A 21,605-nucleotide genomic window follows, 5' to 3' on the forward strand; every position below is an offset into this window, starting at 1 on the left:
CACCAAAAGAAGGAAAATAATAACATTATGGCGCAAAATACCCTTCACATTCACAAATGCACGGATATAATAAATAATAATGATGTAGATGGTTTATACACATTCATGAAAGTGTGCAGAGCAAAAAACCTTCACTGTTTCAGCATGGATAGGATCTCTAGCTTTCGGATTGAGCCTGGGACTGGGACCGTTGGCGGGAGCGGCTCGTGTCCGGTTTGGCGCCCGGATCGTCATCAGTTCTGGAGGTCTTATCTGCGCCATTGCTATGCTGACCTCATCTTTCGTCCCGAACACACTCGCTCTGTTCGGAACATTTTCACTGCTGTATGCCATAGGAGGGAGTCTCATCATCAACAGCACCACAATCCTGGCACCAGATTACTTCGACAAGTACGTGGCCATCACAACTGGAATTATCGTGGCGGGAGCCAGCGTAGGGACGCTCCTCTTCTCCTGTCTGGCTGAGATCTGGGTGGATTCCGTCGGCTGGAGGAACACTTTCCGGATTTACGCTGGCATTTCAGTCGTCACCGTTATTATGGGTCTACTGATCCGTCCAGTCAAACGTCCTGTACCAGTTATCACAGTGACCGCACCAACACCATCCGCACCAGCCCCACGCTTAAAGCTGTGGCAGAATCGACAGTACCTGATCTGGGTCATCTCCATAACCTGCTCTATGTTCGGATATTACATCCCCTACGTTCATCTGGTGAGTATTATACCTGCTCACAAATCAATTTTCAGTTAAATTTATTTGATTGATGTAATCAAGAATTTTTTTATCTATACGGAGGCAGTCAGGTTTTTGGGCGGAGGAAGTTCTAATTTTCAGTAAGTGATCACCCTAGAATCGCCAGATACCTGATAGCCCTCCTGGCTTACAGCCGTAGCCAAACTACCTCCATTCTTGATTATAGAGATAGCCACATCATTAGTCAAGGCTGAAGCCGAACTACCTCTCGCATTAACTGTAGAGATAGCCACATCACTAGTTAAGGCCAAAGTCGAACTACCTCCCGTAACCCAACTAGAGAAAGCCACATCATTAGTCAAGGCCAAAGCCGAACGACCTCCCGCAACCTAACTATAGAGATAGGCACATCATTCGTCAAGGACAGAATTAACAGCTACGTTAGTCACTGCTTTATTTGAATGTACCATCGTGGCTATCGATAAACTGACTGGGTTAGCTCACTATTACTACAGTGAACGCCTAGATTTGGCGTCCTAACACATCCATAGTTCTGGCAGAGGAAGTTTTTCATTTTAATTGCTTGGAAAGAATGAACAACTAAGGATTTAGGCCACGATAGTATCCCAGCCAGTTGGAGCTAGTTATTTTGAAAAAGAAAAAGAAAAAAAAGATTATGATATATGACCACCCCTATTCGTGACGTTACCTTCCATTATATTCCGGTGAAAGCAATTGTGACGTCATGAGGATGGAACATGCAATATATGTGGGACATCCAGTTGACCTTCCTGCGACAAAATTGATTATGTGTGTTCTTGATTGACACTTCCGAAAGGTCTACAGGCGGTGGACGACGCTCATAGGACTGTTTGTGCAGTCTAACATTCGTTGAACACCACTTGTCTTCTACCTATGCTGTGTGCTTATCTGTATGTCACACGTAGGAAAGTTCGTCAGTAACTTGACAAAGGTCAGTAGTGTACACGGGCATTTAGGTTTCCTCCAACCATAAAACTGCACGTCAGCTTTATGGTTGGAGGAAACCTAAATGCCCGTAAATTCTTGAGTGTGCCGGTCAACAATCAAATAAATAAATAAATTATACACACAGTGAAATTTAGTAAGAGAATAGCCAGTTATTTAAGGAGACATCACAAAGGCTATAAAATTCCACATCAATAGGGGGTTTTCAGGTTGGAACTTTTTTGTCGTCAAAAGTAAAAACAGTCCCTCTGTGTCATGCGACTTGTGAAAAATGACCTGTCTCACACTGTTCCAATGCCACAAATTTAGGATCTTCTGAAGTTTGCAAACGTTAAGATTCTCAATTTTCTCCACCGTTCGTCTACTCTAAATGACTTTTTATGAAACTTTTTTTTATAGTAAATGTAATACAAAATAGTTGTCAACCCTTTGGACAAGTCACATGATACAGTTGGACTTTTTCTACCTTCATCGATAAAAGAGTTCGAACTAGAAACTCTTCTGTTTTAAATGTGATGTTTGTCTCCTGATGTAAGTATTAAACATTTGTATACGTGGTACATGAGGGCAATGAGCTTTTTTCCTCTTCCTACTGCATACAGATTTCGTATGCAGTGGACATGGAGATGACAAAAGACGAAGGATCCGTGCTGATCATGGTCTTGGGTGGGACGTCTGCATTCGCAAGGCTCTTGTTCGGCAAGGTGCTCAGCTTTCAGTTCTTGAAGAGACGGGAATTGCACCAGCTCTCTATGATGATCACCGCCACTGCTACCATGATGGTCACCATCTCGAAGACCATGGGAGGCTTCATCGTTTACGTCATCGTCCTGGGATTGGTGGACGGTTGTAATGTCGTCTTGCTTCCGCTGCTGACGAGGTCTTACGCCGGAGACTGCAATGTCCCAATAGCATGGGGCATTTTAAACGGCGTAAGTTCCATCACGTTCATCCTAGGGCCGCCGGTAGCAGGTGAGTTGAAGATCCTTTTTTTCGTTCAAACGCTGATAACACGCTATTTTGGGGTTTACAAAACGACGAAGCGCTGCCATGTTGCACCATGTGGCAATCAGTCCGATCGTTCTTACACTGGCTTTGACGCCAGTTCTATTGGTAATAACATTTAAACCAAGACAAATGCTCTTGTTCACACTGCCCCTATGTCACACAGTCCTTCATTTCAAGTTGTCCCACTGCGTTACGCCTGGCCTCACTGCCATGCCGCTATGCATTAATCCGTACCTTGCATTAATGCGTACCTTTATATTTATTTGATTGGTGTTTTACGCCGTTCTCAAGAATATTTCACTTATACAAAGGCGGTCATGGTGGGTGGAAACCGGGCAGAGCCCGGGGAAAACCCACGACCATCAGCAGGTTGCTGACAACCCTTCCCACTTACGACCGGAGAGGAAGCCACTATGAGCTGGACTTGAACTCACAGCGACCACATTGGTGAGAGGCTTTTGGGTCATTACGCTGCGCTAGCGCGCTAACCAACTGAGCGGAGACCCCTCGTACCTTTATAAGCGAATACATTGATGTATTATGGCCATACAAGAGTGTTTAAAGGACAAGGCATCAAAATTTGCCTCCAATTCTTCAGTTCAATTTTCATATATTTCACACTTATCTCCCCCTAGGCTGGCTTTACGATGCGACAGGATCTTACAACGAGGCGTTCCACGTGGCTGGTGTCCCTGTTCTAGCTGGAGCTGCTGTGCTGTTCTTTATACCCTGGGCAAAGCGCACGACACCAAAAATAGCACAGCAAACAGTATCAGGCGTCGACAGTCAGAATCTTAACAGAGATAATTTTTCACGAATGGACTCAAATCAACTGATAGTTGGATTACCACTGACCGACCACAGTTCTTATACACACTCTGCAGAGAACCTCGCGACTGCAAATACCAGTCAGATTCGACAATACCCTGATGAAACAACGGTACTGAAGGACGAACCGTGGGGATGGCGAAGCAGCCAACAGTGTATACATGTACCGTCCATTGAGATAGACAATCCCGCGTCGCCTACTGATGCCATCGAACTTCAGAGTGTGGCAGTGTCCGGCGGCTGTGAAAATAGACCGATATCTGCTCAATCTAATGACAGCTTCGTATTACTGGATAACCTCCATGACAGTCATACTGACGTATTTGACAAAGACGACTTCATGCAAGGGACAGGCGCAAAAATGGACAAGCTCTCCGACAGTTTCAGTGCGACGAATTCCCCCACTTTGTCTCCCAATGCATCCGTGGTAGCTTTGGTTGAACTAGTTGACGTCAATGAAACACCAGGTCGAGAACCGACCGCAGAGACTGTGGTTCCAGAAAGCAGAGACACGGACATTGACAATCAATCCCTCCAAGAGACACATCAGACCCAGGAGGACAGTGGTATGGCTGCAATAGTTATTCCGGATTATGTGGTAGAAAAACTTGTCGAGCTAAATGAAAATGACCAAAACAAGACCAACGCAGGCGCAATGGTCGACACGCTGGTTCGCTTGGAGGATGCCAATGAGGAGAATAAGAGCATAGTGGAAAACATATCTGTCAGTGAACAGCTGTCGGAGAATGATTCCAGTTTGATTAACACTGATTATCAGACAGATAAACCGCAGCCCGGCAATCGACCATTTTCAAGACAGCCCTCGGAGTCTCAGTGTATTTTATCCAGTAGCGTTGTTGAAACGCTCGAGAGTTTAGCACAAAACCCAGATGACAATGCAGACAAACTGCAGAATGAATTAACCGACAACCCCGGCGGTGTTTACACCAACAGTCATCTTTGTGTTTCAGTGTCCAAATCTACAGACCAAACTCAGGCACTGTGGACTTCTGAAACTGCAAACGTTCCACATCCTCAAGATCATCCAGTGAGTGAAAGCCAGGTCAGCTGGCCCTCTAATAATATAACCCAACCTGTTTACACCCAGAACAAAGACCATCAACAGGCACCCGTGTGGAGAGACTCTTCAAATTTCTCGCCAGTTCCTCAAAACTACGAAAATAATGTTGCCCAAAGCCAATGGACATCTTCTTTAGCAGATCCTGCCACCTCTGTCGCCTTGTCCGTTGCCGCTGTGCACGCAGGATCAGGTTACTACCAAAGCTCTGGTACTAACAACATGCCAGTAGGGACAGAAAATACGCACTGCCTTGGTCCGGTGGTGGCGACTGCCCCATTAGCACAGAGATCGATGGAAACAGATGGATGGACCGTTGCTCCAAGCAATGACCATGTCGTCCACCAAGCCGTCCAACCGTGGAGACAAGCAGCATCGCAGACTAACATCAGAGATCAACCATTGTGTTACACGTCAGCCAATGTGCCTTCAGCAACGGGCCAGTGGCCAACCACGGACATGATCCACGGACTCAACAACCCAAATACGTTCACAGACGGCAGTGAACAACTGGGCCCCGCTCATTACCCAGGATCATTATCACACGTGTACACATCAGAGGTGCACACAACATCGGCACAAGCGTACACCTCATCAGCACAAGAGTACATGGCGCAAGTCGTCCAGCAGACACCAGCATCTTACAACGCAGGCGTAAACGGGAACCTCTCCTTCAACACCTGGACGACAGAAGATGTACCGGTCATAGCAGACAACAGTATCCATATTCCGAATATACACGCGGAAACAAATATTTCAGGGCTGCAACAGAGCAACATGGATGGCTGGTGGAGTGAGAACAACGGTCCGTCAACGTCTAGCATCAGTCCTGTGGACAAGTCGAGTTCCACTGGATGGTGTGGATCAGCTACGGCCACTGACGAACATCAAACCCTGAAAGAGCCATCTCCCCATTCCTTGCAGTTTGCTGATGGTGACAAATCCAAGACCCCGCAATCTTCACCTACCAATCAGAGTTCGACGAACCCTTTCCTGGATAAGTCAGAGCTTTTCCGAAGCGGCTCCACGGAGAAGGCCTTGTGCTTTAACTCAGCGAGTTTGGAGGGAGCGGACAGACCGAGTGCCGATTCGAACGCTGACACACTGGCAGCTTTTGATCAGTTCTGGCAATCACGGCCGAGTGACAGTCAAACTGACACTCAACACGATTCGCCACCGCATGATGGCGCCGTTGGGTAGGCTGGATCTACCCATCATTTGTTCACTTTAAGCCTAGCATCATGTGCATTAAAATCATGATTAGTTCCGTTTATATATTAGGCTAGGTAACAATTCTGCAACCCTCTAATAATTAATAATTTATTATTATTATTACTAACTTCAAAAAAAGATTTGTAAATTTCGTTACATGATGTTTACATGTATTTTGTTAACGTTCTTGTGTCAAGCACTTCGAGTATATACGTACGAATCATTTATTACCAAAATTGTATTACAAAGTAAATATTGAAATATCAGGCTGTGTTTGTCTAGATAAATGTTAGACAAAATAATCCAAAAACCTAAAGCTTTTATTCTGTTTCCCAGGCCAACCATCCCTCCAACTGTGGCGTTTATTTGCCAGACCTGGTAACCAGAGTACAAAAGTCTGCAAATCACTGGTTTAACTGCCAAGGTTTGCTTGGCTCGTTCGATTCATTGCAACCTTGCTAGAGTCAATATATATTAGCATCTGGGAGCTTACCATACTGATTAGTCATTATTCGGATCTGAAGAAACGTGCTCTCAACCCATGGAATTCTTGTTCCCATGCAGTTTCGTTACCCACGTATTAAATCAACAAATTTTACAAGTGTGGCAACCATGGCTGGGCAGTTATCACACAAAATTTGAACCAGGAGCATCTCAGCAATGAGGTCGCTCTTGCTGGCTGCCTCTCTGGTCATACCTGGGTGGGTCTGCCACCAACCTGCAGATGGCTGTGGGTTTCCTACGGGCTTTCTCGGGTCACGCTCCATATGCATGTTAAGTGCATGCAGTATACAGGTATATCAGAGATTGTTATTAGACATAGGTATATCGACTTAGTATTTGCATGATCTGCCTTCCACCTGTGGTTTGATGATTCTCTATCTGGGTAAAGATAACTGGATAATATCAATTAACAATTCTTCAGGTGGGACATTTCTGAATAATCAATGTCCATTGCCAGCTACCCTAAATAAACAGGGCCCTGGGCCCTGTTGCCAGAGGCATCAACTGGGTTGTCTGAGGAAGTAGAACCTCTTGGTTTCTCTGCTGCATCAAGCAACAAGGTTTATCAGGTATGAGGCAGGGGTACATTTCTCAACTGTTCATACACAGCACTGTATGAATTCTTCACATCATTATCCTTACTGTCATCTGTTGGTCTGGGCATCTCAAGGCCTTCAACACTTTTGCGTATTCCCTAAAAAAATAAAATTTAATCAATAAGCCAGACTTTAAACCCATATCATATTAATAGGGGATGCAGCATTACTGGCCAGAAAAAAAACATAAATATGCACACAATCCCTACTAACATCTAGCAAACATTGACAGATATCAGTGCCTGTAGTTGACCCAATTTAAAACCCTAATATGAGATGTACTTTTGAAACCGTTACACCCTTCATCGGGAGTTGCTTAATAAGTCAAAATTTTAGCTAACAAAGCAGTCACCTTTATAGTTTGCTGATAATGAAGTGATATGGTTTAAGGGGGGAAAAAATGGTACATCGCAGCAACACTAAGATTTAAGATATTCAAAAGGTCCTCCTGTTATGAAAATTGTTCACATCTACCTGGTAAGTATGCAGTAATGATCTAATTTGCTTCTCTTGAACATCCCCATCTTGTCTGCTCTCTGAGGTCATCTCCTGCAGGTAAGAACAAATGTGTCTTAGGAATAATAATTATACAACAGGTATACAACAAAAAACATTTCACATACAGCTGTATTTTCTACTATTCACTAGCTACTTTCACTAGTTGAAGTATTGCAGCTGTTGTACCAATGTACCTCACTGTTTTGAAAGTCTCGACTGTCTTGGTCCATGTCATCTCACACTCATGAGACTATGGGTTCAATTCCAGGCCATGCTGTAAGCTTATATCAGAAAGTTTGCCATGTACATGAATCTGGCGACAGAAGTCTACGCATAAACAACATGTACCATGATAAAAGTGAAATCTTGAGAACAGCATGAAACACAAATGACATAAACAACAAAAAATAAATAAATAAAAAAATTACTAAACAAAGGAATAAATGTTATAGCTATCCATATTTAAATGACAGTAATAAACACTATGCGATTCATAATATATGCAAATCATTCTCAGAAATTTCATAAATATGGAGAATGAATTAACTACACCTTTTAACTTAAAAAGAAAAGCCTCTGAGTGTTGTGACTAAAACGTGGGCTACTAAATAATTCTCCAACCTTTTCGCATGTTTGCAATTTGTTTATTCAAGCATTATTCTGTGTTGACTGACAAAATTATACTTTTTGTGAAGCCCTGAAATTGATCAATCCAACCAATCCAAAATTTAAAATGTGCATAAATTGCACTGAAAGTTGTTCTTCCATATGCAAAAAGGTTGAGGAATTAAGGCATACGCTTCAAAATGTATCACTCACTGCTAATAGCCTGTCTATGAACCCAGATCTCATCAACACCAATGTAGGCAAGTCTTCACTCTGGAGGGTCAAAATATAACTCGTCTGGCGAGAAGGCATCTCTAATTGGTCTCCTGTGGAGGTGTCAGAGCGTTGCGATTGGTCAGGATTCACACTCAAGGTTACCTGATGACCTCTTGGTGTGGAAACCCTGATCAGGGTTGTCTCCCCTGTGTTGGCTGATCCAAGGGCTGTTTGGGAGAGTATCAGCTGAAGCACTTCAGTGCTGTTTCTACACTCTGTTAAAAACCAAAGATTGTTTTGTACAACATTTGTATAAGTGAAAAACTGAAATCTTCAATTTAAGTAGATAACATTATGCGCTGAAATAATTTGATAACAGATGTGCTATTAGTTTACATGAAAAACTGAAAAGGCAATAAATAGCCTTTGATTTTTTTTTTTTTTTTTCTGGTCATACAGGCTAATTGCATGCCCTTGAATCAAGTAAGGAGAATGCCTGTGCTTACACCATGCCATGCCCTGTACCCTAGACCTTATGGAAAGTAAAGGTTGGAAACGCCTGTTCGCCTAGCCCCGCTTCAACTATGCTGAATTGCATGTCATAAGCGCATACAGGCGATCTACTAAACCCATACAAGGCCCACTGATCAGCCTGTACGTAGGAAATCACAATGTGTCCACTGTGCACTGATAGAACTTTAAAGAAGACAAAAATAATTAGAACATTTAAGAAAATGATCAGAACATTTAAGAAAATGAACATCACTGGTATCCAAAATTATAATGAAAACCAAATGTTCTCAAGTGTTATACCATGATAATGTCAGGAGCAGATGGAAAAATTACATTAAACCATTAATGCAAGTACCATCCAAATATTGTTAAGTCGAAATATGAAGTGACTCACTTTTCAGCTTTGGAACTTCACTGGCTTGCAAGTTGACTACCACTGATGGCACTGAGCGAATGGTCGTCTGAGTATGGCTGTCCCTACTGGGAAAGTACAGGCCATATGTGGGTCTCTGTCTGGCTAACTCCAAGGCTATCATATCACATGAACACATCTCAGAATTAGACAGAGAATGGTGACTCCTGGAAGAGGTCTGTGAAGTCTTACTCTGGTATAGATCAGGGACATGAAGGAAATCAAGAATGTTTAATCTGTCCTCTTGTAATGGAATGCAAAGGACAGACTTACTATCCTGTGATGATTTCAGGCAATACGTCAAAAACTGCTCAGCTTTTGCATTCATGACCTTATCAAAACCTGTCTGTGGAACATTATACACCAGAAACGTTCTCACAGCTAGCGATGGAGTCTTCAACTGCATTCCCTCCAAAGGAATTTGAATCTCTTCAAAACATTCTGGTCTGAGGCCCTTTAACAGTGGAAGAGACTTACTGAAGTTTGATAGAGTTATCTCCCCTTTAATATCTTGAAAATGATCCACCTGCACCAACATCAACCAATCAGATGATAGATCAGCAACACTCTCATTGGTTAGTTTGGCATGTACGGAAAACTCCCTTCTTGACCCAAGGCAGTCTTGCTTGACACTCACTTTCACTTTGACTATTTTGTTCAGTTTTCTGAGTTTTGCAGCTTTCTCTGTGGCACTACCTGCAGTCAATGCAGCCAGCTTTGTAGCTAACGCCAGTTGACTTAGCACATCGTTCTGTGTGGCTATCACCTCCTTTACTCTATCCATCTCATGACTGGTGTTTCCAATGGACAGGAGTAGGTCTCTCGTTTGAGTGGCAGCCACAGTCTTGCGCTCGCTGCCCTCACCCTCGTCAGTGACAGTGTACAGTCTTCCGTGCCTGGAGAACAGGTACAGTTCCACACTTCCCAAGGTTAAACCTGAACACAACAAAGCCTGTATGTGATTACGCCACTCCAGTGTCAAGACATGTACATCTTAATAGAAGTGATAAGTTATAAGGATCAAGTTTGAATTAATGTCTTATCTAAGTCGTAAAAACACGTGTGTTGTATTAAAACAGCTGTTGTAAACTTATGCATATGCATAAATGACCCCATACCATTAAACTATTAAATGATGTCATTCCAGCATAACTGCCTTTATTCTCAGTGTCATATCTTCCTGATTCATAGTCACATAAGAATTATCACATCACATCAGGGAAATTTTACAGTAGCTGTCGCAGCTTTTGTTTTTCAGGTCTCTACCCTTACAAATTACATAGTGTTATTCTTCAGTAATCCTCTGAACAATGGTGCTAGCCATGTTTCATATGGCATCTTTCAAATAACCTTAATATTTCCGCCTGAGTTTTTTTTATACTGAAGTAGCACTTTAAGCTTAGTCAATATATATTTACTTAACAGAGCATCAGAGGTTACAGATGCCGGCTGGGGCATGCTGGCTTCCTCTCCATTCATACGTGGGAAGGTGTGCTAGTAATCTATCTTTTACCTTCTTTCCACTTCAGCCCATCACAATTTAGGACAAATGGACAGGTCGACTGTGACTACTATTAAACATCTCTTTGAGGGATTTATCAGAGATATAAATCATTAAGGAGAACAGTTTTATTTGTATGGATTACTGGCAGATCTGGCATTTAAATGTCACGTGTGTACAGTGTAATTGTGTTAGGGAGTTAATAATAGGGTTAAAGGTCAGGCTTCACCGCCATGCTGCATTAGCTGAAGATTGTGTTTTCAAGCTTATCCACAATGTGAATGAGTACTACACTAGTATTTATTTATTAACTTGATTTGGAGTTTTATGTCGTACTCAAGAATATTACAATTACACAACAGTCGACAGCATTATAGTCAAGGCTCAATTAGAAAATCTTCTTTGGCCTGCAACATTTTTCCAGTCATAGTTTTAGCAAGATGACCTGCAATTTTTAAACATGGCCTGCCAATTTAGTAGTCCAAATAAATTTAACGTTGACGTCTATTTTCAACAACTTTCTGATATTTGCCTGCCTCAACGTTTAATCACTGAATTCCAAAATCCAGTCGGGTTCATAACAAAGACGGCTTTTAAATTCACCCTAAAGCAGGAGAGAATAGGACCTTTACTATCACTTCTGCAAGTATAAATCCAATCTTGAGTCGAAATGTTGTTGCAATCCACAGAAATATTTCCTTCTGGTTGGTCGAAATAAGTTTTTGCAGTCATGGCAAGTCGGGTCTACTAACATTTCGGAACTTTGCACCAAAAAATATGATCAACCTAAGAAGACCACGCTGCGGCTATCGTTTATCATCTGCACAGCGGTCTTCTTATCCATTCTATAAGACAGATCGGAAGCTAGAGGCCACATGATCTCCTTAGTAACAAACGGCATGGGTGAAGAAAACGGTCCTCGAAACGTTATTGCATAGGAAAATGCCTATTTTCTTGTATTCGTTGAGCTTGTATAATTTTCAGCTTTCCAGATAGTCTGGGTATTTCTGCAGAGCTTTTCTAGACGTTATTTTGTACAACTAGTCCTTACTGGTCGCTAGCAAAGTAGCAAGAAGTGACCCTTTCCACAATGCATTAACAATAGGCAGCAACTTTGTTTTAGACATGAAAGGGTGGTCATGTGACCCCCAGCTTGCAACCGGTCTTACAGAATGTTTTTGAAGAGAGAAAAGTTATCACCTTATCAGATTTTCTGCATACAACTGGTCCGAAATGGATTTAAATGTGTACAAGTTATTGAAAGGATCCTTTTATCTTCAATCCAAACAAAAAGTCAACATTAGTTTCGCTTTTAGTTGACGCAAAAATGGAAGTACATGCCGCACACAAGCACACAAGCAAAGGGAGATAATTTTGTTCTTAACTAGCTTTCAGCACAGAGTTATCTCTTGTAACACCTCTCTCTGGTTTGTAACGGCCGCGAATGGTGTTTCCTACATCTTCGGTGGATAATAAATTCGCTGCATCGTTATCATGCCGCTAAAAATTAGAAAGCAGAACTTATAGTTGTTCATACATTGACATCTCACGCTTGGCCTGTGATTTTATTTGTTGACATTTTTTGGCAGGCCAGTTTTAAGTTGGCCTGCTATGGCAAATTTTCGGCCTGCTTTTTACCATTTGCAGGACATACGACCATCCACTGTTGCTGACAGACCTTCCCACGTACAACCGCAGAGGAAGTCAGCATGAGTTAGGCTCACAGTGACTGCATTGTTGAGAGGCTCCACATTCAATACACCGAACTATAATATGCTAATCGCTAGGTGATGGAGGGCCCCTGAGTACTACATTATAATTTACTCTTCAACATTGACCACATTCTGACTAGCAACATTGACCACATTCTGACAATAAATCTTCCAGGGCAATTGTGCAAAACTGTACAATGTAAAAAGATGGAATCATTAAATTATTGCCATAGTAATGAAATCTGCATACCAGGTACTGTTTGTCAGAGGTTAATCTTTGCACTGATCTACTTTTTCTCAGCTTTAGTTTTGCATACCTGGTTCACCATCAATTCCACAAATCCCAGAGAAGCCCAGGCTAGACACTGAGACTTCAAACTTCTTCTTCCTGTCTTCCCTCTCAACACAGGAAAATCTGCATCTGTGCAAGTCCTTATCAGTGGAAACATACACAAACGTTGATAGTGCAAACTCTGAGACAATGGGTCCAGGCAAAATTACAGTCTGGTACTGTAACGTATCACCTGATTGGAAGATCAGTGAACACTTTCCATTCTGACCAATGACAGCCAAGCACATAACTGGTGGCTGGTTCTCCGCTTGGCTGGATCCTAGAAAAGAGAAATCTGTCAAAGGCGTCTCTCCTCTTCCATTACAGGGTATGGCTAGGGTATGAATGGCAATAATAGGTTGATTTAAAGCACAAAGAACTTCTGGCTTATCATTAGGGTTTAAGTCTTTCAGTTTGAAATAAAACACAACGCCTGATGGCGAGCCAAAAATTAAAACTGTTGCATCTATCACTGCTGATTCACTTCCAAAGAGAGCACTGAAAAGTGCCAATGCACAACCTGAGTTTTCATCCTTCGATGGCCGCAAAGATGATGATGTAACCAAATATACCACAGGCAGTGGACGTAGGTTATTAGCAGTCTCCATTGTTCTGAAGCCCATGTATTCCAGTCCCTCAGCAGGTATATGCTTTGTCCACAATGGATCAACATTATCATCATTTGTACTACATGTGGAAAGTGCTTTTGTATGGTGCAAGGAAATGGTGTAGGAATTTCCAATGATAGAATTTGTCAGTGTACATACACATAGCAGGCCTTGACCTGTACCTATTGACACAACTGGTGCACTGAGCAGGAGCTTGGAATCTGATGGAAAAACTCGAACAATGTTGGAAACAGGCCTCTGTTTCGCCCCTTTTCCATGCTGTGATGGTAATTGGCTTGCAAGAAGAGTGTCAAAAATATCTTGGTTGTCATCTGACCAGTCTCTGAAACAATTCAAGCACACAGCAAACAAGTATTACACTTAAAAAAGGTACCCACAGAAAACAATGATTGTCAAAAAGACACAAACAATTCATCTGCCTCCACATATGTGCACACTGTTCGTCACATATTTGATAAGAATATTAATGGTGGTAAATGTTGCCATCAATACATCCTTGATCAATTCCAAACTGTATTGAAATATGCTGTTATGTGTTCAGTGACTAATTTGTTTTATTTAATATTTGTTATGTTAGAAGTGAACCAGCACATTCAGGTAACTTACACATCGCCTGACTTAGAAGTCGGGCCACACCTTCCACGACTGGATTCAACCATGTGACCTCATTGGTCGGATGACCGCTTGATATATTTATTTTTTTTGTCCAAATATCAAATATTAACATTTGACCACCTTAAACACTTGGACCAATGTAACAAATGTATACCAATATCAACAAAACAGCATACAATAAATTAGATCCACATTCAAATGCTACATCAATTAGGCCCATATATGAAACTCAATGCTCCCTTAATTTTCAGTTTTCCTTCACTATATTTGCCTCCTCGTACACGACTTCCCTACAGTTAACTTCTATTTCCTTCATTTTTTTAAATTATATTTCATTTTTTTATCTTTTAAGACAGCTCTTGGTGTCGACTATAAGAAATGTTAACGCAAATGCTTACTTCACTCCTGAAGTCTGTAAAGATAAACTATCCACACAGTACACTCTGCCTATGGTTGAGCCCATCCACAGCGTCCACACATCACTGGGATCTCCATAATCAGGATCCCAGACTTCCACACACAAGCAATTGATTGGTTCTACAGAATTTATCACTGCCTGCAAACATATGTCAAGACACACATTTAAGTACCATTATAAGCAGATTGATGTATTTTACAAGAAGGGGTGTGTATTGAAACATACAAACATCCTGATGCAGAAAAAAAATCATTTCTCGCTTGTATGTGTTGCAAATAGCTGATTAAGGTATAGGAGGTGCCCCTAAAGATATTAAACTTAAACTTAGTAAAGTTTTATTTACTATAATAGCTTGCACATTTATTGCTAATTACTCTGATCCGATCATATCAGCAATGATTCTTTCCCAAATAATCACTGTATTACTCATTGATAAGTACTGGCAGCATTTTCATCAATGAGTTTCTGGTGTCTTGTTTTCACTTTCAGTTTCATTTCATTACGGTACTATGAATAAGGAAAAGGTACCAGTAGATAAACGTAATATGCTAAATATTTTAGCGGGCGATTAAAAAGTAACCAGTTTGAGCGCGGAGGATAATGTAATTATCAGTTAAGATCAAATAGATGAGACAGTCTGGGTGATTTTCATGATAGCTGGTAACTTTTTGGTAACTTTTGGGGACGGCCTACCCAAACGGCCGACGATCGGATGATGGCCTGTCAATTTGGAAATTTGCCATATTTAGAAATTTGGGGATTTCTTGACAAATACTTCTGCAGTTGTGACATACAAGGTGTGTATAAAGAAGAAAAGTTAATCTACACACAATGAAAACTGTTTTGTGTCCTCTTTCCCAACCCAAATTGAGCGACAGTCAATATGAAGTCTTTTAGTTTTAGACCGTTTCATTGACAGTCGCTTTCTTCACCCGTCGAGCATACCTTCCGTGCACTATTCATATACACGTGAATATGATGCGGTGACAGCTTGTAGAATGTGACAGTTCCAGTTGTTGTCACCACGCTTGTCATGATCTTATTTTTAAGAGACTGTTTACATCGCCTGTCTTCGCTGTTGTTGTTGTTTCTTTTCCCGCCACCAAGCAGGAAAGATTAGAGATGATATTCAGGGGAGACCACTCTCATTGCCATGACGATAGCCCCTTCCGTCCTGTAGCCGACAGCACGATAACAGTACGCAAGTGGTGGGCCTGCATGTTTTTGTTATGTAAGACGTTATGGCACACGTGTATAGTTAACCAATTATCCATGCACAAATTGAATTGGACAAAAATCAGAGGACAGCCAGTAGAAAGAAGACTGAAGTTGGTGATCGTAGTTAAGACCCATTAAACATTTTTATTCACCTGCAGTACGGTATGGTAGGCCTACCGATAAGAAGAGTGGTGCTAAAACATCTTGAAGAAGAAAGAATATTGATGGCTGAGACGTCAATGAAACAACTGCTGCTTTATAAACTGAACTGTTTCATATCATTTGTTCTTGTAGAATTTTTGAATGTCGCCGTACTTATTTGATTGGAACTCACCACGTATCGGTACCCTACCGCGATACTTAAGAATATTTCACTTCTTTTACGATGGCGGCCAGTTTTCTTTTACCCATGAAGGAAACTGGAGTGCCCTGAGAAAACTATTGGTCTTTTGAAAGTAACTGAGTGAAAACACACAATACTGTGTGTATATATATATGTGACATTAAATGATGGAAAGCAAGTGGTATGTTACAGACTTCATGTACACCGGCCACAGGAGGGCAGAAGTCGACAAACAAAACAGTGACCTGTAGACCTGGGTGCAGGCTATTTCTTTTCCAGACCGGTAGGCCTACGCGTAGTTGTATAAAATTGTTGCGGTCGACACTTTATTTTATCCATTTTTATAATTTTGGAAGTCTTGATGTATTTGGGATCACCCTATAAAAAAGCACCTTTCGAATTAAATGGCGGTTATGTCCCCTTGACCACGTGTTGTGACTTTGGTTTCAAGATCGCGACCTTACGTTGAGGACATTGAAAGCTGGGTGGCATTATTATGCACTGAAGAAAATCAATTAGTTAATCTTTTTACTGGAATTGTAATCGATATACAAATCGAAAGAATGTAAAGTAAAAAGGTATATTCAAATATCTGTAATCATTATGAGTAATGCTATTAGCTTTACTTTTGACTTTGGTGTTTCACGACCGATTGAAATTAGGCCTATAGCCTACACTGTGCGTATGCGGGTATCTGACAAATCTCATGATATGAAGACGCAGTAGAATGAACGAGAGCCGGATTCGAGCGCTGATTTTAGTGAACCGACTGTGCCTTAAAGCACTGAGCCAGAGAAGATACAAAATGGTGAAACATTGTATGGACTGCATAAATAATAAATAGCATACAAGTATTCAACAGTGAAATGACACGTTTTTGTTCTGTATATCGTTTTTGTTGTTGTTGTTGTTTTGTTTTGTTTTTTGTTTTGTTTTGTTTTTTTTTTATTTGTTTTTTTTTTTTTGGTTAGGGACAAAGGTCTGTCACACCCTAGAGCAGTAAACCAACAAAGACACGAAAAGATAACCATGAATAGATGTACAAGAATCTTAATCACACTGTGCATAAATTGAATAAATATATGCACTGTGCACATTTTTTACAACTTAAAACTGGTTTTCTGTTGGTCTAGATAACTTTTCCTAAAAGCACTGGACGACTCATGGGTTTGAACTGGTTTAGATTCTATGGCGGACCTAGCCCCGTAGCGATGTGGTGTGAAAGTTACACATAGAGATCTAACCAGGGCTATATGCAAATATTGAACTTCCGAGCTAAACAGCAGACGCTCCGGCGCCCGAGCCCAAACACGAATTCCCCCTGGAAAACACCCCTGTCATGTTGCCTTGTGTCAACTTTCCTGGCCAGGAATTTCGGGTTAGCCTCGCTATCAGGGTCACAGGCCTAATCCAGTGGTGGTGACTAGGCTCATCCGGGCTCTTCCTCTACTGTACCCGAGGCCCCCGCAAATGTGCGGAATCCTCTGCATGCACGGTTTATTTTATCCGGCATGTTATATCATATGACAGATTAATAATATACCGTAGACCAAGAACGGATCGAGTTGTCTCAGTTTGGCTTCTATCTACAAATCATGCACCCTTAAACAGTGGGTTTAGTTAAGCAATATAATAATCTGACTTGAGTCCAAGACGGTGTGAGTTCGATTCTGACAACAGCTAATGTTTCAGCCGCTCAGGCAGGAATTCTTAATGGTGCTTTACGGAGCTTGACATCATCGCCCTCAAGAGGTAACTTGTTTATAACACGACAACGATCGAGTATACAGATCAGTATACCATTAATTCAGTCCTTGCATACTTATATAATTCAGTTTCTGGCATAAATCTTATTCTGGAGATCAGGTTGATGATTAAAACGCTGCCATTCTGAAACTATCACGCCATTCATCAATGAGCTGGTGCGTTCGCGAAATCAGTTCTTGCGCTATTTTTACTGCGGCTTAAAGTCAGGAGGTTCGTCAGGTACCTTTCGAAAGTAAGTAGGTTACTTTGGTGACCCATAAACCTGACCCCCAATATCACATAAATATCATATAAATAAAACATGTTTGAGCACGACCTTAAGCCCAAGTCAAATAAACAAATAAATTATTGCAGCGATGTAAAAACTATTTTAAAAAACATGTCCTAAAATTTCGCCCATGACAAAGTTGCTCATTTTTCCAGATTCTGGGAGTTTCTGTCAGATCTTAGAAAGGTTCTTTGAGAGGTGTTTGGAACTTAGGATGATATCCTATACTGGGAAATTGTAAATTTTACCACTAGAAGTAATATCTCTTGACATTTATTTGCCTCCAGAAATGATCTTTAGTGGTGGAATGTTTAGGTCATTTACTATTGTTACTATTATATAGTATAGTGACTATTAACGGGTTTCAGAGAAAACCTTTCTGTGTCCTGACCTGAGAAAACGTGGCACAGGAGAGTGAAACATATTTCTGTAAATATTATGTCGTAGCCGTTATAGTGGAATTTTTCCCGCACACGTTTTTAAAATAGGTTATCTTCGACACTTGTGACGTCATGATTTTTTTCCTTGAATTTTTCTTAGCCGTATATCAAAAGATCCAATAGTAAGAAAAATAATTATCCATCTAGTATTCAGTCACACTGATGTCATTTAAATCATATTTAAATAGGAATGCACTGCTTAATAAATCAGGTCTGAAAATCTTGATCAGTGAAAATCATGGTCAGTGAATCACGTCAAACGCGCCTGTATGCGAGTGACTCAATGTTTATGACGTTTTTCTACTGAACGTCATGAGAGTGTGTCCATATTAGTGACATGACAATCGGTAGTACGTCACACTAACTGTCATTGGTTACCGTTTTGTTGTGCAGTCACTAATAGACTCATAGAAGAAGCAGTGTCGCATCGCTCTGTGAGGAACCTCAGGTCTGGTGTTCCATCGATCATTCCTATGACCTATAAGTCTAAAAGACCTATACCTACATCGTACGCGATCAGACCGAAAGTAGGGAAGCTGTCACGCCATCGTGAGTTCGACAGGAAACGGGTGTCTTGAAAGCGTTCAGACCTGGAGAAAAACAACTCCACCGAACCAGACTGAGCTTGAAGAACAATGTTTTTTATTGCGTTTGTCGATTTCGTTTAAACACATAAATCCCCGTAGGTGTAGGCCTATATGTATGTGTTTAAGTTAGACCCGCCAAAACCCATCTTAAGTGAGCCCTAAAAAGTAAAAGAAATAGGCTTACTGTAAATGTATACATGCTGAGAGACTGCATTATAAGGTTATGTTAGAATTAAATCTCAATGCCAGTCTCATTATAGTATAAAGCCCACATAGCTTTGGGTGGCACCACTCATTGCCAAGTTTAAATGTTTTTTTTTTTTTTTTTTTTTTAACAAATCAGCCATCAAATATGTCATGATCAGTGGGGTCAGAATGGAATTAAAAAAAAAAGGGGGGGGGGGTGAACTATCACATCAGATTAGAAGAGGGTCTAGGGGCCGTTTAGTCCCTGGAAGCTCCGCAAACCTGAACTGCCGTATGTGAGATCTCAGCCATTTTGGAACACCGAGGGATGGGATCTTAAGAGTGTAGAAAAGTGACGCGCTGAAAAACAAAGACTGTTTTAAAAGTCTACACCATTGCCATGAACATATTTTTGAATAGCCATTCAAAGTTGTACCATCTAGACCTAGAATTTAAAATTGACATCGTTAAAAAAAAAAAAAGGGAGGGTAGGATTTTAAATATGTTTCAGAGCACATTAGGCGACGATCCAGGGGCCGCCTAGTCCCCGGAAGCTTAGCGACACTAGATTGCCGTACTGTAGAGTTTTCAGATATTGTAAGTTAATTGGTTCCCCGAGACGTGGGGTCTAAAAGCCGTAAAACTGGCAACGATTTGAAGTATTAAAAGTTACGATTCCAATTGACTTTAACATCGGGGCTCCGAGTTTAAAAACTGGGGACCTAAGTCTAATATGACAGCCACAGATGAGTGTGTTTGGTGAATTTTTTTCACATGTCCCTTTAAAAAGCTTCTTCGATTGATTTCGAGGAAATAAAGAATTTAGAACACTTTCTGACTCTAGCTCTAAATTATATACCCGGTACATGTAATATACCCGGTAGTCAAAGTTGGATATTGAGTTTAACGAAGTTGTAGATAAGTAGAGAAAGTAGGATCTGTTTGATTAAGAAGTAATTATTCTTGTCTAATCTCCGCTGTCCATTTTAATACAACAGTAAATGTAGAGGAACTGATATTTTAAAACAAGGCGCGACAGTATAGGCCTATACCTACATTTCCTGGCAGATCAAATTTTCCTTGGTACGTAAAAACGTGAAAACCATCGGTGGTGTGCATCGATCATAGTAGGCCCTAAACGTCAACGTATAACCTACGGGTTACCGTGTTGATATCAGTTTTGGTGTGGACACTACGCAGTATTTATGACGTAACATTATTCTACGTCATTGGTGACATCACAATCTGTACTACGTCACACTTAGCGTTGTCATTAGTTAGCCTATTGTTTTGTTGGGTACCCATTGATTGGCTTCAAGGAGAAAGCAGCGTGACAATGCCCTGAAGAAGCATGTAAGTCAAAGTTAAAGTTCTGTAATCCTCCGATCGTTTCTATGGATATGCTAGAAATCCCGCAGTATCTGTGCTCATCTGCAGAACATAAACTAGCTATGTGGTCCGATCAGACCGAAAGGGCGGGAGTTGTGAAACCATCGTGAATTCCTCACAAACTGGCGTCATTAACGCACAGAGGTCTGGAGACAAAAAAAAAAATCCCCCGAAAGAAACGTAGTTTAAACGATCTGAAGTGAGCCATCAGTGAAGAAATACTGTAAATTTAGATATGCTGAGAGACTGTGTCAGGAACCTTGTGTCAGGTTCACGTCGTATAAACTCAGCTTTGGGCCATGTTAAATATAAGCGTTAAGTCCGACATTCCTATACCATTCGTAGTCCGTAAAGGGCGTTCCAAGTCGATAATCGCAAGATCCATTTCCACAACAACGTTTAACACTAACTCCCGAAGACAAAGGTATGTAAGAAATTATACAAATAAGAAATAAAGCCGGTAACACACAAGAGAGAAGCGGTCATCAGCTTTCAATGATGCCGGGCAGACAATGAATATTTCAGGCATGAATTCCATATCAAGTTCAAATTCGTAGTCCGTGAATGAGTTCCATGTCAAATAACAATTAAACAAGTATCTCAGTCGCGGTTTAATTGCAACTGTTCATAAAGGCATCATGCTGATGTAATTAGCATGGCTACCTTTACGGCCCCTAGCCTCAGATTAAGCTGTATTGGATACAGTTTGAAAATGACGAGCGTTACAGACCCTAACCGATCAGATTATGATTCAAAAGTAACGGACGATTACGTCTTTCCCGTTAATATGTAAACATCTCATGCCACAAGAGGCGCCATCTATGATGTTACACATGACATACAAGATAGACGGTTACACTGGGCAACCAACGCCATCTATGTTGTTAAATACCATGTACGTGATAGATATGTACATAGGGATAACAGCGCCGTCTATGTGGTTGATCACAATGCAGATCGCCAGAGATTCTGAACGCTCTGTCCATACCTGCCAAAAAGAGTATTATACTCATTGTAAAATTTGAGAAACTTAGAATGAAGGCGTTTGA

The 21,605-nt window shown here is 41.1% G+C and overlaps 1 protein-coding gene across 2 annotated transcripts; it reads right to left on the minus strand.

The window, feature by feature from the left end:
• Positions 1–6,032: 6,032 nt before the first annotated feature.
• LOC135461317 (uncharacterized) lies at positions 6,033–15,420 on the minus strand. Of its 2 annotated transcripts, none has more exons than XM_064738346.1 (7): positions 15,304–15,420; positions 14,339–14,496; positions 12,683–13,647; positions 9,135–10,088; positions 8,390–8,502; positions 7,382–7,456; positions 6,033–7,005 (listed from the first exon to the last, which is right to left on the minus strand). In XM_064738346.1, the coding sequence occupies exons 1-7, from the start codon at positions 15,391–15,393 to the stop codon at positions 6,877–6,879; spliced, it is 2,484 nt and encodes an 827-aa protein (XP_064594416.1). In that variant the 5' UTR covers positions 15,394–15,420; the 3' UTR covers positions 6,033–6,876. The 2 variants fall into 2 exon arrangements, with proteins under 2 accessions (XP_064594416.1, XP_064594415.1); XM_064738345.1 differs by having other exon boundaries at positions 8,225–8,502.
• Positions 15,421–21,605: the final 6,185 nt, after the last annotated feature.

The sequence above is a fragment of the Liolophura sinensis genome, chromosome 1 (genome assembly GCF_032854445.1).
Source record: "Liolophura sinensis isolate JHLJ2023 chromosome 1, CUHK_Ljap_v2, whole genome shotgun sequence".
In the NCBI taxonomy this organism is placed as follows: Eukaryota; Metazoa; Mollusca; class Polyplacophora; order Chitonida; family Chitonidae; genus Liolophura; species Liolophura sinensis.

Excerpts from the sequence above, each read along its gene's own strand:
- LOC135461317 (XM_064738345.1), bottom strand. The coding sequence starts at position 15,393 with ATGACAAGCGTGGTGACAACAACTGGAACTGTCACATTCTACAAGCTG. Across the intron at positions 14,497-15,303 it reads ATATGAATAGTGCACGGAAG|GCAGTGATAAATTCTGTAGA; the intron begins GTATGCTCGACG and ends ATATGTTTGCAG. Across the intron at positions 13,648-14,338 it reads TTACAGACTTCAGGAGTGAA|AGACTGGTCAGATGACAACC; the intron begins GTAAGCATTTGC and ends GAATTGTTTCAG.